Genomic DNA, 25,436 nt, shown 5'->3' on the forward strand with positions numbered 1-25,436 from the left:
GCCCAGGACAACTAACAAAATGATGATTATAGACAATGCCCGCCCCAAAAAACAGGGGCTCTACAACTGCAAGCAAGACAGTTTCCAGAAACATCACCTTCCTAAAATCCTCAAGAATAAGGAATGAACAAACATAAGGGGGAAGGAGGGAATGCAACTATGGAGTAATGTTGACTTATTATTATTCTAGAAATGGAAGATCTTATAACAATGATATAAAGGCAGTGGTCACCAGCGGTTCTGAGGGGAGGGAGAGGGAAGAAAGGATGTAACATGGGGCACTTGGGGGATACCCGGAATTGTTCTGCATGACATTGCAATGATGGATACAAGCCATTCTACATTTTGTTAAAACTTATAAAAATGTATGATGCAAAATGTAAACTATAATGTAATTTATTGACTATGGTTAGGAGCAATGCTTCAATGTGTTAATCAATTTTAACAAATGTACCACAGTAATGAAAGATGTTATAAATGGCAAAAGTGAGTGGGAGAGAGGGGCTATATGGGAATACCCCTATATTTTCGATGTATCATTTATGTAATCTAAAGCTTCTTTCAAAATAAAAATAAAAACCTCATTTATTAATCACTCACTATGTGGAAGGGCCTGGGGACAAGGGATTAAAATAAAATCATAATAAAACAAAAAAAACCTTTATATCTAATTAATATTTTTCAATGAATACAAAAAAGGCAAAAGGCCATCACTTACAAGATATTCAGGTAAAAATGAATTTAAACATGTTCAAACCATTCTAAACAAGAAAAAAGAATTATGTATTATTTCCATGAGCCCTTTTTGGGGAGAAAAAATTAAAACAATAAACAACCACAGTACAAACCTTACCATCTAAGAGAAGACTGAAGAAGTAACAGAAAAGAACTGACAATGCACACTGACTATATTTAATAGTTGTGGGAAAAAAAGGGGGAAAAAAAAGTTTTCTTTTGTTTCTTAACAATTGCTCCCAAAAACCATCAGGCCCAAAATGTTGCCATCATGTTCAAACACATTTTCAAGTATTGACAATTATTAGCATTTAAAAATTAATCCAAGGTATAAAAAATGATAGTGTTCTAATGCATGTTTGCAAGCTATCATAAGCCTGGTACTAAACTCTAAGAGGTACAAAAAATTAAAAAGTAATTTTATGAATATTAATTAAAAAATACACAGAATATTATAAAATAAAATACAGCTCTGTATTTAAAGAAAAATATACCATGACCATATAAGATTATTCCAAGGATATAAGGATGAGCCAGAATTATATTTTGAGACTATTCATCACACTGAAAGCTCATATGACTTTGTGACACTAAAAAAAATTCTTTTTAATTTAACCTTTTTCTTTTGTGTGTGAATTAAGAAAAGAATTCTTAATAAAAAGTTAAGTTCGTCTCAGATCAATGATCAACAACATACTAAAAAAGACAGGCTCAAGATAAGAAGGTCCACTATGATTATTATTTTCAAATGAGACCAGAAATTCAATGCAATAAGATAAGAAAAATAAACAAAGAAGGATAAATATTAGAAAAGGATAGGCAGAATTATTTGAATAGCTATTACCTGAAAAATCCAAGAAAGTCAAGAGCTATTACAATCAGTGACATGATTGCTTACAAAATATATGCAAACTGTATATAAAATATATAATTAATGCATGCTATAATAGCTGATGCTCTTTAAAATTTATTGCAGAAAAAATATTGTTAATATTTGCAAAACATTAATATTTAAAATACTCGTTAACAAAGTTTTAATGGACCAATACACCTGAGTGACTGACCTGAATAGATGGGACTGACATACCATGTTCCTCGTTGGGAAAACTTATTACTATCTAGAAGTAAATTTTCCTCATTGAATACACAGTTTCAATGCAACTCCTGTGAAAACTCTGATAAACACTGAGAAACAAACAGACTAAGGATAATAGCTAAGGTATATTTCAAAAACAGCAATAGACTAACCAATAGGTGAGAGAGAAAGGCAAGATAAAATAAAAAGTTTGGTACTAGTATCATTAAAGTAATTAAAAGCAGAGAAACAGACCTACATATATAATGTAATAAGGTATTGTGGTTTTTTTTGTACAAGTGGGAAAATGAATTATTAAAGAAATTCTAATTACATATCACCATTTTTGTGTTTCAGTTAGACAGAACTAGTTTCTATTGTGTTCACTGGAGCAGCACTTTTAATTTCCTTCAAGAACTTTTCTTTTACATTCACAATTTGGCTAAATGGTGCAAGAGGCCTAGCTTTCAGCCTAACTCAGTTTTGACATACCTTTCTCACTGAATTTAATAATTTCTAGCTTTCGATTTAAAGGTAGAAATGTGGGACTCATCCTTTCACGTTAACAGAGGCCATTGTAGAGTTATTAAGTGGCCTAATTTCAAAACTGTTATGGCTCAGGAAATAGGTAGACTCAAAGGAGAGGGAAAGAGATGGGGGATCTGCCTGTCAGTGGAGAAGTCAGAACACACAATGTTCATCAATGAAATTTGCTGTCTCCCAGGCCCTGAGCCTCAGCAGACTTGCAACTCCTACCCTCTGGTTTATTGGACTTACCCTGGCCAGCTAACAGGGAGGTGAAGAAGATCAACCACCACACCAGGGAGCCAAGAGTGCCTACATGCAAGCAGGAGAATTGCATCCATCATCCATGTGGAATCTAAGCCCCCTCTTGATATAGAGGGGGACTGAACTTAACCATCCCAGGGTCTACAAGATGGAGGAATAGAATATAGATTAGAGTGGACTTACTGGTGTTCTGCTGGGGAACTACTGTGATTAGTAAGGGAAGAAACTATAATACTGATGTGGAGAAAGTGGCCACAGTAGCTGCTGAGGGTAGAGAGAGGGAAGAAGAGGTATGGTGTGGGGGCATTTTCAGGATTTGGAGTTGTCCTGGGTGGTGCTGCAGGGACAGATGCTGGACACTGTGTGTCCTGCCATGGCCCACTAGGTGGACTGGGGGAGAGTGTAGACTACAATGTAGACCACTGTCCATGTGGTGCAGCAGTGCTCCAAAATGTATTCACCAGGTGCAGTGAATGTTGCCATGATGATGGAAGAGGTTGCTGATGCGGGAGGAGTGGGGTAGGGGGATGGGGGGTATATGGGGACCTCATATTTTTTTAATGTAAATTTTAAAAGAAATAAAGAAGAAAAACAAATTTTAAAAAAAATTGCTGTCTCATAGGGGCACAGTTCCCGATGCCCCAAAACAACTATGATAGTAATATCAAAGATCACTGATCACAGATCACCATAACAGATACAATAATTACTATTATTTTGAAATATTGCAAAAATTACCAAAATGTGATACTGAGACACAAAGTGAGCACATGCTATTGGAAAAATGGTGCCCAAAGACTTACTTTGATGCATGGTTGCCACAATCCATCAATTTGTAAAAAAAAAAAAAAAAATAAGTATCTATGAAGCACAATAAAACGCAGTATGCCTGTAAAAATATATCAGATACTAAGAACTATTAAGGAAAATAAAGCAAAGTAAGAGGGAGTGATTACTTTAGAGTGGACAATAAAATACAGTACAGCTTTCTGATGTAAGTGGGTAAGAGAAGACTTCTTTGATAAAATGACATTGCAGTAAAGACCTGAAAAAAGTGAGGGAGTGAACAGAAAGAAAACCAGTGTGGCTGGAATAAATTGAGTGAGTAGAAGAATGGCAAGAGATGAGGCCACAGAAATATCAGGATCTAGATCATATAGACCACTCTAAGACTTGACTTTTATCAGAATAAGATGGGAAACCCCCATACAGTTTTGGAAGAAACTTGGCATATTCTAACTTACCTTTTAAAAGATCACCCTGCTCTGCTGTGAAATAAATGGTAAACAGTCAAGAACAAAATGAGAGACACTAGTTAAGAACCCATTACAAACGTAGGAGAGAGGGGATGGCATTTAGACCAAGGTGATGGTAGTGAATTGTAGTCAGATTCTGAATATATTATATTGTCTTTTGAAAGCAGAGTAAATAGGATTTGCTAATAGAATGAAACAAGGTCTGAAAGAAACAGAGAGGTCAAAATTACTCCAAAGTTTTTGGCCTGGGCCAAATGATGACACTGTCATTTACCAAAATGAGAATGAACAAGAGGAACACTTTTATGTCAGAAGTGCATTAACAAAAAAGCTCTCTGTAATCCTAAATAATTTTTAAATGTGTAAAAAGGTCCTGAGACCAAAACAGTTTGAATATCGGTGACTAAGAGAACGGAGGAGTTCAGGGTTTTTAGGTTTTTAACCTTGAACTGAGAGTGAGATCAATCAGCGTTCACTTTCCTGGACGCAGGCATGAAGAAGGCAGAGGGTTTTAACCAGATTCAACCTGGGTTGGGGATTTCACCAGGCAAGTACAATTAAAGGAGATACAGGCAAAAATATTGAATATACATAACAAAGAAGCTGTTTCAATGATGGGCTATGGATCTAAACTGGGCCAAATAAAAGGAAAGGAAGTAAGAACAAAAGACTGTAAAAACCATGTGGTTGAAGATTAATTGGAATTCAAGGAGTTGCAGAGACATACTATTAAGCCTACAATGTTTTTAATCTGAATTAATCATTGGTATTTTAGAAGTAGAGAATTATACATGAAAATTCAGCTTTTAAAAACTCAAACCATTTAGCACATCCCTAATTAGCAATAACTTTCAGTTGCTAGGATATAGCTGCCATCTTTTAGATTGGTACACACACACTTCTACAGTTCAAAACAAAGATCTGTACGTAATACTCCTTGACCAATCCTTTCCAGAAAGACCTTTCCTCCTTTGCTTCTACTATATTTTACTATACCAGTTCCCCTGCCCTCTTGATGGTTCTCATTCATTCATACATGTCCTCCCTCTCCCTCCATCTCTCTCTCTCTTCCTCTATCTCTCACCTCTGGGTTAATCCTTTCTGCTTTAACTCTGTTTATGGGGCTCCCTGTCCCAAATTCAGGGATTGAATCCATGGACCCAGTGTTAAGCAATTTACCTGTGTGTGTATTTATGTTTGTGTGTGCCCATTATACACATACACAAACATATATTTCTTAATTTTCACAGTAGAGAAGGTAGCTTCAGAGCAATCCTTGAACTTAACGCAACTAGTTGGGCAAGATATTTTTTTAAATTATAGTTATGGAGAGCTACCAATAAAGTGAACAACTGCAGAGTCACGATCCAGAAAAAGAAAGAAATACAGAGAAATGAGTCTAACATCAGGGCAGAGCTGCTTTTTTCGTAGTGACATTTACAAGTCTTAACTGAGAGCATTAAGAAGGTGAGCAGCTTGAGACAGACTCACAGGAGTAAGGGCAGGGAAAGAAGAGGGGGGAAAATGTAGGAGCATATACCTACTAAGGAGGAAGTACATTAGTAAATTCCCCCCAGTTCACAGGAGTCTCCACCCTAGGGATAGCATGATGAGAATTCTGAAGTCCTAATGTTTCCCATTCCAACTTGCTCATAGTAGGAAAATTCTACACTAGGAGATTTTGCCCATAAGCAATTAAGAAGATTTGCTTAAGATGTTGCAGCCTCATGGCAGCAACAAGCTAAACCATTAGCCAGCTAGTTTATCAGTGACAACTGAGAAAGATACACATAAGAAGAACCCTGCTGGAGTCAAAGGAAATACAAAAAGACTGGACTAAATACTACTCCTGTAAAGGGGCCAAAATTTAATTAGATCAGAACATGGGGAAATTTATGTCCCAAGGCATTAATGAAAACAGTAGTTCAATAAGCTGGCAATTTATGGAACCTAACAACTGAGAGTAATACTATCAAGGAAAAAGAAAGTAAAAAAAATGCCCTGGTAAAACTACTGTCCCATGTTATAAGAAATACTAAAGGAAGTTCTTCAGGCTGAAAGCAAATGACCCCAGACAGTAGTGTGATTCAAAAACACACACAAATATATTAGTAAAGGTAAGTATGAAATTATGTAAGGGAAATATAAAGGCATATAAATCTTCTCCTTGCTTCTCTTAACAGAGTTAAAACAGAGTATATAATTGCACTTTTGGACCTGTAATATACATGTAATATGGAAGTGAAATACATTTGACAGTACATAAGAGGTAGATGAAAACAAAGCTGAATTGCAGAAAAGAAATAACATCAGATCCAGATTCAGAGGAACAGACGAAGAGAATCAGAAATGGTAAACAAAATTAATATAACAAATTCTGTGTGTATATACTTGCTGTCCTTTCTTTTCACAGCTTCTTTAAATGACAACAAAACATAAAGTAATAAATATACAATGTATTGATTAGTTTATAATATGTATAGATATAATATATATAAGAACAATGATGTAAAAAGAGACAAGATTGAAGAGAACTATATAGTAGTAACATTTCTATGTCCACTGGAATTGTTAGCAAAAATTTGAAGCATAATCTGATAAACTGAAGATGTATATGGTACCAAAGAACAACCAGTAAGAAAAAAAGAAAAAAATTATTAAAGTATTAAAACAAAACATGTAAAAGTACTGAAATAAAGTAAGTATGTTCTTTGCCACATGGAAAAAAAATAGACGTCAATAACAGACAGAAATTTGAGGAACACACTAACGTGGGAAATAACACACTCCAAAATAAAGAGTCAAAGAAGAAATTAGAAGGGAAATTTTAAAAGTGCCTTCAAATTAATGAAAAACTGCTTTCAGATTAATACCAAAACTTAAGAGATGTAACTAAAAAGTAGTGCTTAGAGGGAAATTTATAGCCCTAATCACCGATATGAAAAAGATGAGAAACCTCAAATCAAAAATCAAACATTCTACCTTAAGATACTGGGGGAGAAAAGAGCAAATTAAACCTAAAGCAAGCCAAAAGAAGAAAATAATGATTAGCAGGAAAATTAGTAAAACAGAAAATAGAATAGCCAAAAAAAAAAAAAAAAAAGATGGTGCTTTTAAAAGATAAAAAACATAACAAACTTCTAACTATGGACAAGAGAGAAAAAGAAAATGAATATCCAAACTACAAAAATCAGAAATAAAAAAGGAGACAAATTACTAACAATTTTACTGAAATAAAAACTTATAAGAGATTATACTATGAATTCTATGCCAACAAATTAGAAAACTTAGATGAACAAATTCCTAGAAATATATAACCTATCAAAACTGACTCAAGAAGAAATTTAAGTATAATTATAATAAGTAGAGATAATAAATTAGTAATTTTAAAACTTCCCACAGATAAGAACCCAGGCCTATATAGCTTTACTGGTGAACTCTACCTAATGTTTAAAAATAATTAATACCAATTATTCACACATCTTCCAAAACATAAGAGAAGGGCATCTTCCCAAATCACTCCATAAGGTCAATATTACCCTGATACCAAAGCAAATAAACATCTGAAGAAAAGCCAATACAGACCAATATCTCTTATGACTATGGACACAGAAATCCTCAACAACATACAAATAAACTTAATCCAGCAACATAAAAAAGGATTATATACCATGACCAAGTGGGATGCAAGGTTAGCTTAACATTTGAAAATCAACAGAATAAAAGACAAAAATCACAGGGTCATCAATAGATGCAGAAAAAGCATATGACATATCTAAATGCCTTCATGACAAAAACAGTGAACAAACTGGAAATATAAGGAAACCTGATAAATAGGGAATCTTTGAAAAACCCACAGTCAGCATCATACTTAATAATGAAAGACTAAATTTATCTCAAAAACAGGAAAAAGACATGGATGTCCACCAGTTCTATTCAAAATTGTACTGGAAGTTCCATCAGAGCAATTAGGAAAAATAAGTAAAATAAATAAATAGCATCCAGATTAATAAGGAAGAAATGAAGCTTTGTACTTGTAGAATACATAATCCTATATATAAAAATTCTTAATAAAATCCATATATCCAAAAAAACAAACTTATTAGAATTAATAAAAGAGTTTAGCAAGGTTGAAGAGTATAATATCAATACACAAAAATATATTTTATACATTAGTGATGGACAACCCAAAAATGAAATTAAGAATACTGTCCCATGGACAATAACATAAAATACTTCAGAAAAGATTTTTAAAAAGACTGAGTAACTTATCATCTGAAAACGACAAAGCATTGTTGAGAGAAATTAAAGAAGACCTAAATAAATGGCAAAATAACTCACATTCACGGATAAGAAAATTTAAAACCATTAAAACAGGAATAGCCCCCATGCTTATTTACAGATTCAATGCAACCAAATCCAAATTCCAGCTGGGATTATTAACTGATATTGATGAGCTGATCCTCAAATTCATATGAAAATTAAAGTGTTTCAGAGTAGGCAGAAAATCTTTAAAAAGAACAAAACTGGAGGGCCAACCCTTTCCAATTTCAAAACTTTCAGCAAAGATACAGTAATCAAAACTATGTGATACTGGCATAAGGCCAGAGGTATGGATCAATGAAATAGTACGGGGAATTAAGAAATAAACTGTGACTTTTACTCTCAATTTATTTTCAACAAGGATGCTAAGGCAATTCATTAAGAAAAGAACAGTCTCTTCAACAAAAGGTGCTAGTACAATTAGATATTCACAAGCAAAGGATTAAGTTGAACATTTTTCTCATACTTTACACAAAAAATTAACTCAAAATGGATCATAGTCTGAAGATAATAATTAAAACTATAAAACTCTTAGACGAAAACATAGGAGTAAATCTTCATGAGTGTGTATTAGGCAAAGCCTACTTAGATATAACACCACATGTACAAGCAACAAAAGAAAAAATAGATAAACTGGACTTCATCAAAATTGTGCTTATATGGACACCATCAAGAAAGTGAAAATACAATCTACAAATTGGAAGAAAATAGTTGCAGATGATAATATCTTATAAGGGACTTGTATCTAGAATACATAAAGAACTCTTACACAGCTCAATAATAAAAACACAAATAATCCAATTTAAAAATGGGCAGAGTCTTCATATATTTATTTTGAAAGTGCGAATAAGCACATGAAAAGATGCTCAACATCATTATTAATCAAGGAAATGTAAATCAAAATAGCAATGATAAACCACTTCACAATCATTTGCATGGCTAAAAAAAAAAGACAGAATAACAAATTCTGGTAAGGTTGTGGAGAAAAAGAAACTCTCAAGGAATGCTGGTGTAAATGTAAAGTGATGCAGCCACTTTGGAAAACAATCTGGCAACACCTCAAAAAGTTAAACATGGTTACCACAGGAAACAGCAATTCCACTCTGAGGTTACTCAAGTGAAATTAAACTATATGTCCCTGCAAAACATTCATTGTACATGAATGTTCATACCAACATTATTCATATTAGCCAAAAAGTGGAAATAACCCAAACATCCATCAAATGATAAATGGATAAATAAAATGTGGTATACAATGAAATATTATTCAGCAATAAAAACTGAAGTAATGATAAACACTACAACATTGATGAAACTTGAAAACATATGTTAATTCAAAGAAGCTAATTGCAAAAAACTACTTATTTTATGAATCCATTTATACATTTATATGAAATGTACAGAATAGGCAAATCTAAGGAAGCATAAAGTAAACTAGTTCTGGAAAGGCTGAGGGGAAATAAGTAGTGGCTGTTTTTGAAACCATGCTAACAATGATTGAGGTGATGGTCACACAACTCTGAATATACTAAAAACCAATGAATAATATGCTTTAAACCAGTGAGTTGTATGTTCTTTTAATTATATCAATAAAGACTTACATATTCTTAAAAGAAGGTAAAATAAGAAAAACAAGGAGAAAGAATTTTAGTCTATAGATTTGTACTAAAGAAAAATCAAAGGATGCTCTTCAGGCAGAAGAAAAAGGATTCTAGATGGAATCTTTAAGATGTGGTTTTAAAGAAAGGGTAAAATACATATGGATAACTATATATTTACTGCAAAACACTGTTTTACAGGGTACACAATAGCAATAATGATGGAATGGGGAAATCCCTGTAATGTCTGGGAAATATCAAGACACCTAGTTACTGTATTCTTTAGGACAGGGGTTCTTAACAAGAGGTCCATGAGCTTGAATTGAAATTAAGAAAAAAAAACATTATTCTTGTGGGGATGTGTTGGTGTGGGTGTGATCTATTTATTAAATAATACACAGCATAATGTGGCCTTAGTAAGGGGTCTGTGGTTTTCACCTGACTGGTAAAGGGGTCTGTGAAACAAAAAAGGTTAAGAACTCCTGATCTAGATGTACAAAGCCTAACAAATTGAATTAAAAAAACACAAACTGCCTCCAGAGACACACTTTAAATGAAAGGACACAGAAAGACTGAAAGTTAAGGTTGGAGAAAATGTCAAATGCAAATACTAGCCATATGTAGCTATACTAAAATTAGATAAAGTAGACTTTAAGGCAGAAAGCACAGCTAGAGATAGAGACATTTATTAACAATAAAAAGGTTAAATCCCAGAGATATAATAATTCCAAATTTGATTATACCTAATAACCTAGTCTAAAAGTATGTAGAGCAAAAATGCACAGAAATAAAAAGACAAATCCATATCATGATATATGATTTTAATATACCTCTCAGTAATTAACAGAGAAGCAGAAAAAAAATCAGAAACAATACAGAAGATTTGAGCAATACAATCACTGGAAGGAACAAAGGAAGGGAGGGAGGGAAGGAATAGATTTTACTCAACATGCAGAAACCAACTCTACCTTTACCCAACAAGTGCAATGTATAGTCTTTTAAAGTATATATGGAATTGCCAAAATAACCGCATACTGGGTGACTGCAATCATACAGTAAATTATTTTGCACAATGTAATTAAGCTAAAATCAATAACAAAGATAACTAGAAAAATATTTTTAATAAAGCAATACATTTTAAAATAAACATGTATCAAAATGATCACAATGGAAACTTTAAAATATTTTGAGCTGAATGTCTACCTGTGTGCTTTGTAAAGAAGAGAAAAAAAGACCAATGGAAGAGTCCAAAAAATAAGGCTGGGCATATATGGCCACGTGACTTATTATATGGGCAGCACTGCACATCAGAAAGAAAGATACTATTTTTCCCAAAAATGGTACTGGTCGAGTTGGGTACAAATGGAGAAAAATGAATATGGAACTTACCTTACCTTACCTCACATAATCACACCCAAAGAAAATTCTAGACGTATCATAGTAAAGGCAAAATAATAAAGCTTCTAGGAAAAACAATATAATGTGCTAGAGAAAGACTTTATAAACAATACAAAAAATTGATTGTAAAGGAAAAGATTGATAAAGTTGGGATGGATATTAAGGAACTCCTGTTCATCAACAGACACCATTAGAGTGAAAAGGTCAGAGTGGGAGAAAATACTTGCAATACATATAACTGACAAAAGGTTCACACCCAATACATATAAGGTACTCCTGCAAGTCAAGAAAAAGACAACAGACAACCCACATGTAAAAAGGGGAAAGGAATTAACAGGCACTTCACAAAAGAGGATATTCAAATGACTGATAAGCATATAAAAAGAGCTAGATCTCAGTCATCAGAGACGTGAAAATTAAAATCACATTATACCATTATACACAGATCAGAATGGCTAAGAAAAATAGTGACATTAAAATGGGCTGGTAAGGATGTAGAACAAATGAAACTCTTTTTCATTCAACTATACTACTGGTGGAAGTACATTGGTACAGGCACTTTGGAAAACTGTTTCAATAAAAACATGCATTAATATGAACCAGCAATTCCACCACCAAAAGACAGAAATAATAGTGTTCACAGAAGTATTATTCCTAAAAGCCTCAAACTGAAAACAATCAAACGTCTGCCAAATATTAAATCAACAAATTATGGTACAGTAAGAGAAATATTATACAGTGGTTAAAAAAAAACTGATACAATGGATGAATCTCAAAATGTTCAACAAGGAAGTATTATATAATTCAACACAGGTAAAAGTAAATTATGGCTTTAGAAATCAGAATTGTGGTTACTCATGGGGTAAAGAGAAGGACTTGTGATTTTGAAAAAGGATGTAAGAGGGACTTTGGGAGTGTTGGTCCCATTCTATTTCTTGAGCAGAGTAATAGTTTTCTGGGTATGCTCACTTCCTAATAATAGTTCACTGAAGTGCACACTTACAATGAGACATTCTGTATGTATATGTCAGTAAAAGTTTGCTCTTGCTTTCTTTTTTAGCAGATACCAAGTATTGAACCGAGGATCGCGTACTTGGGAAGGAGGCGCTCAAGCACTTGAGCAACATCCGCTCCCCTAAAAATAAGGAAGCTGTTATTTTAGTAAAAGTTTTACTATCATGAATCTCTATCTCATGTCTCGTTCAAAGTGGCTCATATCTCACATCTTCAAGTACTGTATTACCTGGTACTTTGACTTGAATCAAATCCCAAATCTCACAGTTAACAGTAAAAACAAAAATCATTAGCCCTTCCATGTAATATCTAATTCTTACCTCAAGGTACCTAATATTTACACTATTTGCCAATCTGTCCAACACCAAAATTACAAATACACTCATTTTGTCCATTCCTCATATCCTGGCATCACTTAAGAGCTATTATTTTGCCTTTTAATTATGTCTTGATTAAATCTTTCCCTGTCATTTTTACCAGTACCATCCAAATTTAGGCCTTTCTGTTAATCCCTTGGAACTTGACTTTTTTCTCCCACGCACTTTTACTAAAATTACCAAAAGTCACCAATGCCTACCTCCAACTACTAAATTTATTGGTCTTAGTTTTCCATTGTCCAGTTTGTTTTATTTTTTCCCTTCCACTGACAGCTCATCCAATCCAAATACCTCAATCTTGAAAATGTCTTCTCCCTCTTTTTGTTCTCTTTCCATCTCTTCCTCTTTTCTCCTTCCCATTACCCCCCTCCTAAAAATTCCCAATTCCACATCCTACTCCTAATTCTTATAACAAATTTCCAACTACACTTCTAAAACATATAATCCTGAACACTGCAATTAAAAATGCCTCCAAAAAATTACAGACTTGATTAAATATATCACCAGTCTCCTAATCATTCAAAGAAACTAAATTCAAGTCCAGTTTTCCTTCCTCACCACAATGACATGCAAATGCCATGTAATCTATTTCAGCGATAGCTCTCATATCTATTCCTCCCTCCAAATCTCCCTCTGCCAAAATGTCCTTTTAGTCCTTAATCCTCTCTTCCCATGGTTGCAATGGTTTTCCCTTCCACCTGCCTCTCATCTTTTTACACTGCTGCCAGTTATACTCTCAAATCACAGACTTAATAATTCCCTGTCTTCATAAAATCCTCAGTACCTACACTAATTCTTTTGATAGAGACCTCATCTAGGTCTTTTCATCCTAGAACACTTTTTTTCATTGACCCTCCCCTCACAAATCGAAACTCTCCTTCAGGGTTCAGCTGGAAAAGTACTTCATCTATGAGTCTTCCTCCAACCCCAGATACACTGTTCCTTCTTTTATATAATCCCACAACACTTTGTTAATATTTCTAGCAAAAGACAATTCATTTCCCTTTGCATTACGTTAGTTTTATTTGTAGAACACCTTGCTGCAGTTTAATAAGGATTTTATTTAATCTTCACAGCAACTCTGCAAAGGAATATTATTTAGCCAAATTTACAGGGGATGAGACAGGCAGAGAAGTTAAATAATGTGGTTTCAAAAATATATACACCCCCAAAAAGATCTTCTAATTCTAATTCCTGTGCTTCAAAGATCTGTCAATGAAATTTTACATTTCTTAAGGGCAAAGGCACCAAAAAACCCAGCACAGTCCCTTCTGTTTAACAGATGCTTTGCTTTCAAAGAAATATTTTCTTCCCTGTTTGAAATAATCTTGTTTTGTCTGTCTGAACTCAACTCATTCTTGAAGACTTAGGTCAAAAGTTCCTACCTTGACTCTTCCAGGTCTTACGGATCCTTTTTTAGGCTGTATCATACCACTTGGTATGTTGTTACAAATATCTTTTGCTTTAATATATATTCTAGCATGCAAACAGTCTCTTAATAGCTTTATAAACTTGGGAACAGCCACCGTGTCTTATTCCACTGTGGTATCTTCTCTACTACCTGATACATGACTGGTGCTCTATTACCTGTTTCCTGATTTAACGCTCAGTAGTCCCCAATCTATCACCTGCTCCAATTACTAAGCCCTTTATTTTCTTCATTATAGGTAGAAGTCAACTGTTGTGACTAAATTTCACGGTATCTTAACAAAAAACACTACTGAAGCACTCCTGAAATTTAAAGCTCACAGGTCAAGAAACTAATCTAATCATCTGATGAGAGAAAAAAAGAGAGTGACTATTTTAGAAGACAGTAGAGGGCAGCAAAGCAACAGTAGTATCTTTAAAGAAAAATATGTGTTTTTCTTTTAGGGAACTTTGGATTTGTTTTTATATTTTGATATAAGGATTAAAGCTTTTAGAGGACAAGAGACTTTTTGGCATGCCATATACATATTTCATCAGCTACTTATAAATTTTAACATTTTCACTATATCAACTATAAGTAGAATAAAAATGTATCCATGACCAGGTCCTTTTTTACACATAAGGAAAAATCAATTTGATAAAATATACATGGTTTCAAAAGAGCCATCACAATTCCTGACTCCTTTGAGAATCTGAAAGTTGAAATTTTTTTAATGAAAATTGTAAAAATAATCTAAAGAACTGAAAAGATGTCAATAATCTAATGAGAATGTTTCACTTCCTGCTGAAATGTCTTTTTTAGTATTAATTCTAGCCTTAATATGCCTTGATATACTCCTGTTTTGCCTGTCTGAATTCTATACATTCTTGAAGTCTTACCTCAAAACTTTCATTCCATCTAAGTACTTTACCTTGACACTTTCAGGCCTTATAATCAGTTATTCAAAACCAATCAGCCAATTGTAGGGACTATAACAGCTTTAAAAGAAAATAATAATATAATAATCTTGTGACACTGTATAGTATACACAATAACAAACAGAAGGTAACAACTTGACACAGAAAAGGAATTCCTTCTTTTACTTCAATATTAAAATTTATTCTGGTTTTATTAGGAATTATATCCAACTGTATCACTGAGATAACCATATATTTATAATCTTAGAATTGCTTACAGGAATGGAAAAGTTACCATAAAAGTTGAAATTGAAAAACCCAACTATTATTCACAATCATTTTTTCCCAAGATTTTTGGTGGTGGAAATTTTTTACCTCCTTTTAAGTTTAACAAGCAGAAATGCAGAGATTTATAGTCACTGCTATAGAACAGTACCATGATTCATGATTTAGTGAAAAATACTGCTATGATATTCTAATCTTGTACCCTTAATAAGAAGATAGAACTGTTAGATATGTACCTTCTCCCACTTGGAGCTCCTCAGTGCAAAAGAAAGGAAGTGAGGGAGGGAGGAGCATTTTTTTTCACTTTGCACTTAAAAGAATATGGGTATCTGTAAGCAGGTTAAAACAACTAGACAATTTATTGTCTAATTTAGTCAGTGTTATATCGAACTTATAGCCAAGAATGATTATCTCTAACCTAAATCAAATGTGTAGGGAGTTTGGAGTTCACAATTATAGGACACTTGTGAAATCAATCTTAAATCTCTGATCACACATTATCTATGACTCAATTAGAAATCTCATTAATCATCTTCAAAAACTATGGCCTATGGTATTTAGTAATGACAAATGTGTGTCACAGATAACTCATATAAACAGGGCCATTATATGAAATTAATCTTACAACAGTTTACCAATATATAACAGGTCATTCATGCTTTTGTTTTTTCTCTGAATTAAAGCAATTTGAAGAGTCAAGCCCACTCCTAATTATATACAATGTTCTCAAATGCTGAGTTGAAGCCCTAGCAGTTTGTACCTATATATTTGCTAGTTGGTTTTTTCATGTTCTTCCCAGTAGCAGCATTGACATATTTCCATTTCAAAATAGACTATCTTAAATTTACCCACTTCATTTCCAAAACTCGAAGCCAGAGTGTGATTTGTTATACAAAAAGTAAAATAAATCCCACAAAAAGTTTAAATTACATACATGGGAGGGAGATAAATAGTACACAGTTGATTTTGCAATTTACAATCCCAAAGAGCAAAAAATTGTACTCCTCCTAAAAGGCCAATTTTGCAAACACCTCAGATCCAAAATAGGTGATACAGGGAAGCAGATGTGGCTCAGGTGATTGGACTTCTGCCTACCACATGGGAGGTCCCAGGTTCAGTTCCCAGTCCCAGTGCCCCCCGGAGAAGGCAAGCTGGCATGGCGAGCTGACACAACAAGATGGCACAACAAAAGAGACACAAAGAGAAAAGACAATGAGAGACACCACAAATCAGGGACCTGAGGTGGCTTAGATGCTGAGCGCCTCTCTTCCACCTGGGAGGTCCCGGGTTTGGTTTCCAGTTCCTCCTAAGGAAAAGATGAGCAGACACAGAGAACACACCACAAATGGACAAGAGAGCAGACAGTGACCACAAAAAACAAAGGGAGGGTAAATAAATAAAATTTTAAAAAAGAAACATCTTTAAAACCTATCAACCTTTTCTATTTTATAACTCAAGTTAGAAAAACACACATGCCTTCTAAGACAGCAATGTTTCCCATGGTTGTATTTTGCATAATATAGCTTCTAAATCATGATAAAAGTTTTTCACACAAAACAGGATTTGTTTAGTAAGTTTGTAAAACAGGACATTTTACTGAAGAATTTCTTAAACCCATTAAAAATCAATGCAAATCGTGACTCTCCATGAACGCTTTCCCGATTCCCAAATGTGTTCAACCATGGAACTTTCTTCCAAAACATATCTTCTGAGACTATAAACACTTTGGCAAACTCTGTTCTAAACTTAAAAGCATCAAAAAATGAACAGAATTGGCATGCATATCTCACTAAGACAACTTGTCAACTGTTGAAAGAAGAACAAGGCAGGCCCCCAGGGACAAGAGATTTGAAAGGTATATATAGGATCAAATGGGGAAAGTTAGAATTCAGGGATTTTTAAAAATAAAATTAGACAATTCAAACATTTATCTAAAGTAAGGAACAAATTTCACTCTGGGAATCAGGAAAGGTCTGCCAGCTTTCAAAAGACTAATCGTAAAAGGTTCAAATTTCAGGAGATATTGTCAGAAATAGTAACAATAATGCCCAAAGGCACTAAGGTAAGTTTCAATTCTCACATTTTATTCAGTATTCTTTAAATCATGACCCAATTAAATGGCAATATAGATACAGTACTTACATATAGTCAGAGGACAAGACATGGGTACACAAGGCACCTTTTTTGAGACAAGGAAACAGGTAGGATGAGTTCTTTCTCCCTTTAATACCAATTAGACTATCTGAACACTCATAATCACTACAAAAAGATTAAATTTCATTGAAAACTGTAAATTTAGAGAATATCTGCCTAACTGGAAATTGAATGATATCATTTTATTTCAACATGGAAGAAGAAATGATAAATCAAACCAAGTATTCTCTTGATACCATTTCATAGTATAGAAAATATGGTCAACTCCTTAAATAATGGGAAAAAACTGGTGTTAAAATCTATACCAGTTACAAAATAATGTGCTCGACACATAGTGATACGTTTACCTGTAAAAAGCACATGACAAAGCCATTTAGAATTAAATGCTAGATAATAAAGACTAAGACTAACTTCTTTAGAAAAAAGAAAAGCCCACAGTGTGCAGAAATGGTGAAGGAAGGATTTATGAAGAAAGGTAAGCTTAAAGCAGCACTTCAGAATGTGTTCAGGTAGGAAGGATGGCAAAGTCATTCTAGAACTTACGAGTAAGGCCTAGACAAGGGAATAATTTACTTTGAAGACAAACATTTTAGACCACTACTGTCTAATCTAATAGCCACCAGATACACTTGACTATTGACAACTGAGTACATGATATATGGTTAGTTCTAACTGAAATGATCTGTTAAGTGTAAAATATACACTGGATTTCAAAGACTTACTATGAAAGAAAATGGAAAATATCCCAACTTTCACCATCGATTCCATGTTGAAATGATAGTATTTGGATATTTATTGGGCTAAATAAAATATAATAGGAAGTTTAATATTGCATGTTTCTTTTTTACTTTTTAATGTGGCTTCTAGAAAATTTAAATTATGTATATGGTTTGCATTACTGGACAACACTCATTTAGACTAAACTTAATTTCATAGGTAAACTTCTGAAATAAAGAAATTTGAGTCCTACTATACGCCAAGCACATAGAGAGAAAACAGTGAACAAAATAAGAGTATATTTTTTTCAGAAGATTGATGATATCTGGCCAAGGCATAAATAAAAATACTTTAATAAATAGTACTGGTTGGGGGAAAAAATAACCTTCTGAAAATGAATCCCAAGATACAAATCCCCAATCCCAAGGTTTCCACTCCCCAAACCACTTGCAAACCACATCATCCAGCAAGTTCATAGTGAGGCCTACCCATGTTGTTTAGAAAAAGATTCCCTAGTAACTGTGATTTGAACCCAACTACATACTCTACTCTTGCTAAGCCTGGCTGGCTGAAAGTACTGATTTACGGCTGTCTTTTTTTGGTTATGTTTCTTCTAAAGAAAGTCCACCTACTTAAAAAAAGAACAAGTTTGGTTTTTCCTAATTATTAAAGGAAACCAAATAAAGTTAAAAAAAAAAAAAAAAACTATTATGACCTCTCCTTTCTATAGAGTCACATATATAATTTAGTACCCTATACCTAACAAAATAGGTACCTTACACCTAACAAAATAATCACCTGGCATGTTGAAAAGCATACTGCAAATTCTTAGGCACTTAATCCAATTATGAGGTATTATGTTTTTACATATGACTAAAATTATGGTTTATGAATATTTACTCACAATGTAATATGTAGTTCTTCCCTATCTATCTCAATTAGCAAAATGAATGGGGAGCAGCCAATAGGTCTGCAAGAAAAACAATCTTCCTGGGTGCTATATTAAAAAGAATATGTAAAATTGACAATATAAGTAAGCAATACAATATCTTTTCTTAAACAACTACAGTACCTGCTGTTTGGCTAGGTACACCAGAAGGCAGTTCTCACTAAAATTTTAAACTGATGACCTACACTACAATAAATGAGCCATTTAGAAAAATTTGAGGTCCACCCTTGATAAAAGTTTATTTAAAAATTTATTATAAAATGGTTAAACTATGTCAGAGCCTATTACAGAAATTGAAATCAAAAGTTTTATGAAATTCAGGAAAGGATATGGGTTCAAAACTTTAAGACAATTTTTGAAAAAAATAATAAAGGTAATCAAAAATATGATAGATTAGTGGTGCTCAGATTTTTGGTCCTGAGTGCTTACCACAACAAATCATCTAAAATCCCATTACTGTTTTAGTTTCTTAGCTGCTAAAACAAATACCATACAGTCAGTTGGCTTAACAACTCATGCTAACTGTCTCATGGTTTCAGAGTCTAAAAAGCTTGCTTCTTCCTGGGTCAGTGATTTCTGGCTTGCCAGTAATCTTTGGGGTTCCATGGCTTTTCAGTCACATGGCAATGCGTCTTTTTCTCTTCTGGCTTCTGTGGACTTCCAAATTCTGGTTCCTCCCCTTGGTTTCTCACTGTGGCCTTCTCTAAAAGGATTAAAACCCACCCTGAGGGAGCAGATGTGGCTCAAGCAGTTGGGCACCCATCTTCACATGGGAGATCCTGGGTTCAGTACGCTGTGCCTTCTAAAGACGATGAGCAGAGATAAAAAGCAGACAGAACAGGAAGCTATCTCAGGGAAAAAAATAAATAAATTTTAAAAATAAAATAAAAGCTTTGTCCTGAAAAAAAAAAAACAAAAAAATTTCCACCCTAATTCAGTTGGGAGGCACTTTAACTGGAGTAACCTCTTTATACAATTCAATCCACCACAGTGACTTAAAGTTTATTTGATTTTATCCTATACATTAATGATTATTAAATTCTGACTCTTTCACAAACCATATAGTGTTTGTTAATTTTTAAGAAAACTTTAATAGATTTCAGAATATGCTACAACAAAATATTATTTACTTACTAATTATTTAATGAATAAATTACAAAATACTCTCTTTTTTAACATGGTATCACAACCAGCTTGTCTTCAATACTCTTCAAATAACAGACAAGAAACCAAAGTTTTATTCCTTAACTATATGGCTACAAAACGTTCATCAGAATTTGCTAAATCATGAAATTAAATATATATATAAATGTATGCAAGTTTAAGTGACACAGCATGGTAAAATAGCAAATAAGATAAAAACAGAGAAAGATACAATTGCTCGGCTTTTTCCAATTTCTATTTCTGATGCTATAGCCAAGTGGGAAAAAGGAAGATCTGGACTATTCTTCTTGCTTTTAAATCTGGTACCCTTTCCAATTTTATCTGGATTATATATTGTGGATCCCAGCATGGTACTATCAGGAACTCGATTAAGTATAGCTAAACTGTCACTCCCCTCTTCAACTCCACATTTTCAATATAATCACAAACAAGAGACCTTATTGCACTGTCAAATTCTAAAATGCATTTAAGAGTCAACTGGATTCCATACAATTACGCAGCTGAGCTAATTTCACTATATTCTAGTATTCTGAAGATTGGCCATCTGTATATTTATCTGAAGTAAATTTAACAAATATTTAACAAGATTGCTCTATACATTCATAAAGATGTCAACTATGAACACAGTATGTCAATTAACTTGAATACTCTACGACTGAGGACATTAGGGTAGAATTTAAGAATCACGAATACCAGGCTGGTTGGCTTATGTTGTACTATATAATAAATGCTAATATGTGCATGTTTACTACATGCTATGCTAAGTAATGCTATGTTAAATTTTATTTTACAGTTAATCCTCACAAGAACTGTTGGAGCCAAGGGATAGTACTATTTTTTAATTAAAAGAAGGTTGAAGTTTACCCATTTAAAATAATCTGCCAAACATTCACAGCTACCAAGAGGCAGTCTTTTTTTAGAATCAAAATGCCTCTTTGGTCACTCAACCATAAAGTACATAGAAAAAGAGAACAAACTTGTATCATTACTACAATGTCTAATCTCAGTAAAAAGATCTGACCCAAGTGATTTTTAAAAAGTGATTTTTTCCCCTCACTTCACATTCATATGTTTTTACCTAATGAGTTTGTTACCCCTCTTTTGAGCAGCCCACAGCATCTCATGCAGACCTCTATTATAAACACGAAACTGTCCTGAAGTCATCTATTAATATTTCCTTTATGGCTATCACAGTGCTGTATGCTCCTTGAAGCCAGGACTCCTTAACTCAATGTGTTATGTCCCCAAGTACCTACCAAGTTCCAGGAATTTAGAAAGTACTCATAGTGCTGTTAGAGGTTCAATAGCAAACTGGATTTTCCTTGCTATCATCTTTTAAACATCTTAAGACAAAACCTTACTTAAAATGGAAAAAGTGATAGAATTAGAGTCAAATAGGACCTTAAACAAAGATCAAAATAGTCTATTTTCACTTTCATTAACACTATATCCCTGCTCACATTCTCTACCTCCCAAGAAAAATGAAGGAAAGAAAGATAATACTGATCACCTATTAACTGGTTATTGCCATCCTAAAGAAACATGGAATTCCAGAATTAAATGAACAAGGTTTATCAAGTCAGATGTTGTTGCTAACACACCTAGTCTCCTTTCACTTTTATACCTGTTAATTTCTTAGGTTTAAAAAAAAAACAAAAAAACCTGGCAGTTTGTCAATCTGTAAAGTTCTCATTTTAAAAGCTCAGTTCTTATTAAATTAGCCATATAATGTACATTCTCAAAATATACAGTAGACAGTCAATCTAAGACATATCTTCTTTTTTTCCCAGTAGCTTCACAGTATCATGTGTACCAGTTGTAAGGGGTTCTTTGATGGGTCAAATTAGCATGATATAAACATTATCTTGTGCTAATATATAATAGTACCTAAGCTGAGCACAGTTAAGGTCATGCTAAGTGTAAAGCAGCATATCAAAAATAGCAGTAAAAAAAAATCTATATGTGATAAAACAAGCATTCTGATTAACAAATCACCAGACGAGTCATCTTTTTAAGTCTGTCAATGTTTTTAACACTAAAACTGATTCTACCCAGTAAAATGTTAAGTACCAGTGCCAACGTTTATAAGTAGTACTTGAATGTTAAATCAACAAACAGCTTACACAAAGAAAACTATTTCCATACTTACTAAGCATCCATAAGTCAGGACAACTGTGCCCTACTCAAAGACTAAATTCTAAAATAGAGTAGATAGAAAGAAAGAAAGAAAAAAAAAAAAAAAAACCACGTCATAAGGGTTCACAAATTCGGGTGTCATAACACCATAAGCCAAAAAAGGAAACTCTTAAATGAGCAGTGCACAGTAACCCAAAGCTAGCATCTGTCTCCTACAACTACACTCCAAGTTCAGTTGACTCTAATAACTTCAGCTTACACCTCCTCTAAATCACATTCCATTTACCTATACTGCCTGAAGTTTTAGGGTTTTAAAATAAAATAGCAAATCCCTCCAAGAGTACATTAATAATATTATTATATTTTTAAAAGATTTTCTTCTTCCATGTGAAAACCAACGTATTCCTTCAAAAAATAACACTTCATTTGCAAAGCTACTATGAAATTATTATGAAAGTTTTCCTCCTTGTATCAGCTATACGATAAAGAGGTAATAGTATTAAGAATTGTGTTTTGGAACCAAACATCTGGGCAGTGGGGAAATAGAAACAGCACAGATAAATGTCACTTATCGTACTATATAAATAAGAAACTTGCATTATAGCGCATGGAACGTGGTGGTGAAATGGTAGTAGAAATTGTCAGCCTATAAGCAGCACTCAATCTCAATATAACTTCTCCCTCATAACCAAATACCTTGATACACCTATCTCCATCAGAAGCTCTTTCTTCTAAACCACACTATCCAAGAAATCCCCACACATCTCTCTTTTAAATATATACTGGTAAAATTTCAGGTCCATTTAAGATTTCATGAAATAATGAAATCCAACAAAGGTCTTACATATCAGCAAAAATGTCTTAGGTAAACCAATCTTTCAGCAATCTTTCACCAATCTAAGTTCTGCTCCTCCATCTTCCTCATCAAATAAGAATTACAAATTAATAACTCCAGCAGTGCTTTGTTTGACATTATCCAGACACATAGAGCTAATCCCAAAGACCTGTGGCCTCATTTTCCTGAACAACCACCTTCCATTAATTACCACTTTCGTCCCTTGCTTGAAAGACAAATTTTAAGGGTCGAGTCTTCAATACGTGGAAAAAGAACTAGCTCCCAATGTGATAGGAAAACTGTTAACAAGAAAAAGAAAGAGTGGGATAAGAAAGAGACCAGGAAGGGGCGTGAAGGTGCTTTGGCAGAACAGCAGGGCACACTATCGATGCAGTCGGTTGTTTAACGCACACATAGAACTCCTGGAGAAAAAGGGTCTGCTGACATAAACACGGACAACACGAGAGATGTCCCACAAAGAAGGTAGCCAGCGTCTGGGCTCAATGCAAGAGAAGGAAAGGATGCTGGGGCAGAACTGCGGACGGAGGACTGAAGAAGAAGCGACTGTAGAGGATGCTGCAGGGTGGGCTAAAAGGGTGCCTTCTGGGGTGGAAGGCGATGAGGGCTGAATCAGAAGGTTTCATTCTGCCGGGTTTTGGTTCCTAAAGGTTTCTGAGCTCGGAGCTCAAGTTTCAGCGAGAAGAGGGGAAGAAAAAAAAATGAGACGACAAGCGTGCATCCCCGCACCTTAACCTCAGCCTAGAAATCCGCACTCGGCTTCTTCACAAAGTGAGCAAGGAAATAACGGTCCCGGAGCAAACCCTGAAGAGCTCCGCGCCTGAAGCACTCGGCGTCGGGCGGGAGTGCGGGGGAGGGGTGCAGGCGGCCGGGGCCACACTCACCCCGCCCGGCCCTTCCCCGGCCTCACCCCCGGCGCGGCGAAAAGTTTTAAGCCAAGGTCCGCGGCAGTCGCTCGCGCAGCCAACCGCCGAGCACAACCGCCTCGCTTCGCCGCCCCGAGGAGCGGCCCGCGCCGGCAGGGCCGCGGCTCCGGGACCCTCTGTCGCGCCTCTCTCACTCAGCCCGCGCCGGCCGCCGAGGTTCACCTACCACAGAGCCGGGAGAAGAGCAGCAGCGGGAAGAGCAGCAGCAGCAGCAGTGGCGGAGGGGTCGGTGGCGGCAGCAGGAGCCCGGCCCCGGGGGGAGAAGCGGAGGAAAGTTGTGCTTTGCCGCCTCCGGGACACAGCGGAGCCGGCCCCGGGGTCCGCGCCATCCCCCACCCTCCCCCCGGCCCGCTCGTCCGCCCGTCCCCCCGGCTCCCCCGGCCCCGGCGTCTCAGGCTCTGGGCGGCGGCAGGGGCGGCCGCAGCGCGGAGGAAGGTCCGGCGCACCCGTCCCTAACTCTCAGCTCTTAAGCCTTCGCCGCAGGCTGACACTCAGCAGAGCGCTCGCGCCTGCCTCGACTCGGCCGTCGCCGAAGCCACTGCCGAGGCTGAGGCGGGAGCCGCCCGCAGCCGCCGCTGCCGCCGCCACTCCCCTCCCCCCTGGCACCCGCCCGCTTCGAACTCCTGGGAACTCGGAACGCACCACCCCGCCCCGTGCGGGAGGGGGAAAGGAAGCGGACCCTCGGAACGGGCGCTGGAACTCGCCCGCCCTCTCAGTTCAACTCTTTCTCGGGTGCAATCTCGGAATGCTTGCCTTGTCTCCTCCCATCCCGCCTTCCTACATGCTCCTCCCCTTTAGAAAAAAAAAATTTCTTCTCATCCACTTTGACAATGGGGTTTCTCCCAAAACAGGGCTTTAAAAAAAAAGGAAAATCTGGAATAGGTTAGTCCGCCCCGCCCCTTGTTCCTGCTTCGTCTCCCCCTCCCCAACATTTCCAATGGTCTCGCCCACTCCGCCCCTCGAGTCCGCCGCGGCAACCAGCAGACTGAGGCGCTCGGCGACCGGACAATCGCGTTAGGGCGTTCACCTCGACCGGGCGGCGCTTTCCCTCTGGCGGGGACCCGGGGAGAGGCGGAGGTGGGAAGGGGAAGGCCGGATGAGGCTGCCCTTCCGTCGCCTGTGCTAAAGGTTCCTGTCCAGAAAGCTGGACGAAACATTTGGACTAGTCATCTTCCTCGCCGGAGACTCGGGGGTCCGAAAGGAAAGACTTTTCTCCTTCCTGCTCCCCAAGACAGCTGAGCTCTCCGAATCTCTGTTCCTCCCGGCCCCGCTTCCCCCCAGCCCACCGAGGCACGTTTGCCCTGGCGTTTTTCTTTCCCCCTTCTCTGGGAGGGTGGAATGGTCAGCGGAGCTGGGAAAGAG

The 25,436-nt window shown here is 35.9% G+C and overlaps 1 protein-coding gene across 5 annotated transcripts in view; it reads right to left on the reverse strand.

Moving 5' to 3' along the window:
- The window catches only part of NECTIN3 (nectin cell adhesion molecule 3), a 157,999-nt gene extending 133,358 nt beyond the window's left edge, over positions 1–24,641 (reverse strand). For 2 of the 5 annotated variants that reach the window (XM_058295875.2, XM_004456911.5), the window contains exon 1: positions 24,241–24,640. In XM_058295875.2, the coding sequence (XP_058151858.1) occupies positions 24,241–24,403 (163 nt within the window). In that variant the 5' untranslated portion in view covers positions 24,404–24,640. Of the gene's footprint in view, positions 1–24,240 lie in introns of all 5 variants that reach the window. The other 3 variants (XM_058295874.2, XM_058295876.2, XM_004456909.4) reach the window with 3 other exon arrangements.
- Between the last annotated feature and the right edge of the window lie 795 nt (positions 24,642–25,436).

This window comes from Dasypus novemcinctus, chromosome 4 (genome assembly GCF_030445035.2).
Source record: "Dasypus novemcinctus isolate mDasNov1 chromosome 4, mDasNov1.1.hap2, whole genome shotgun sequence".
NCBI lineage: Eukaryota > Metazoa > Chordata > Mammalia > Cingulata > Dasypodidae > Dasypus > Dasypus novemcinctus.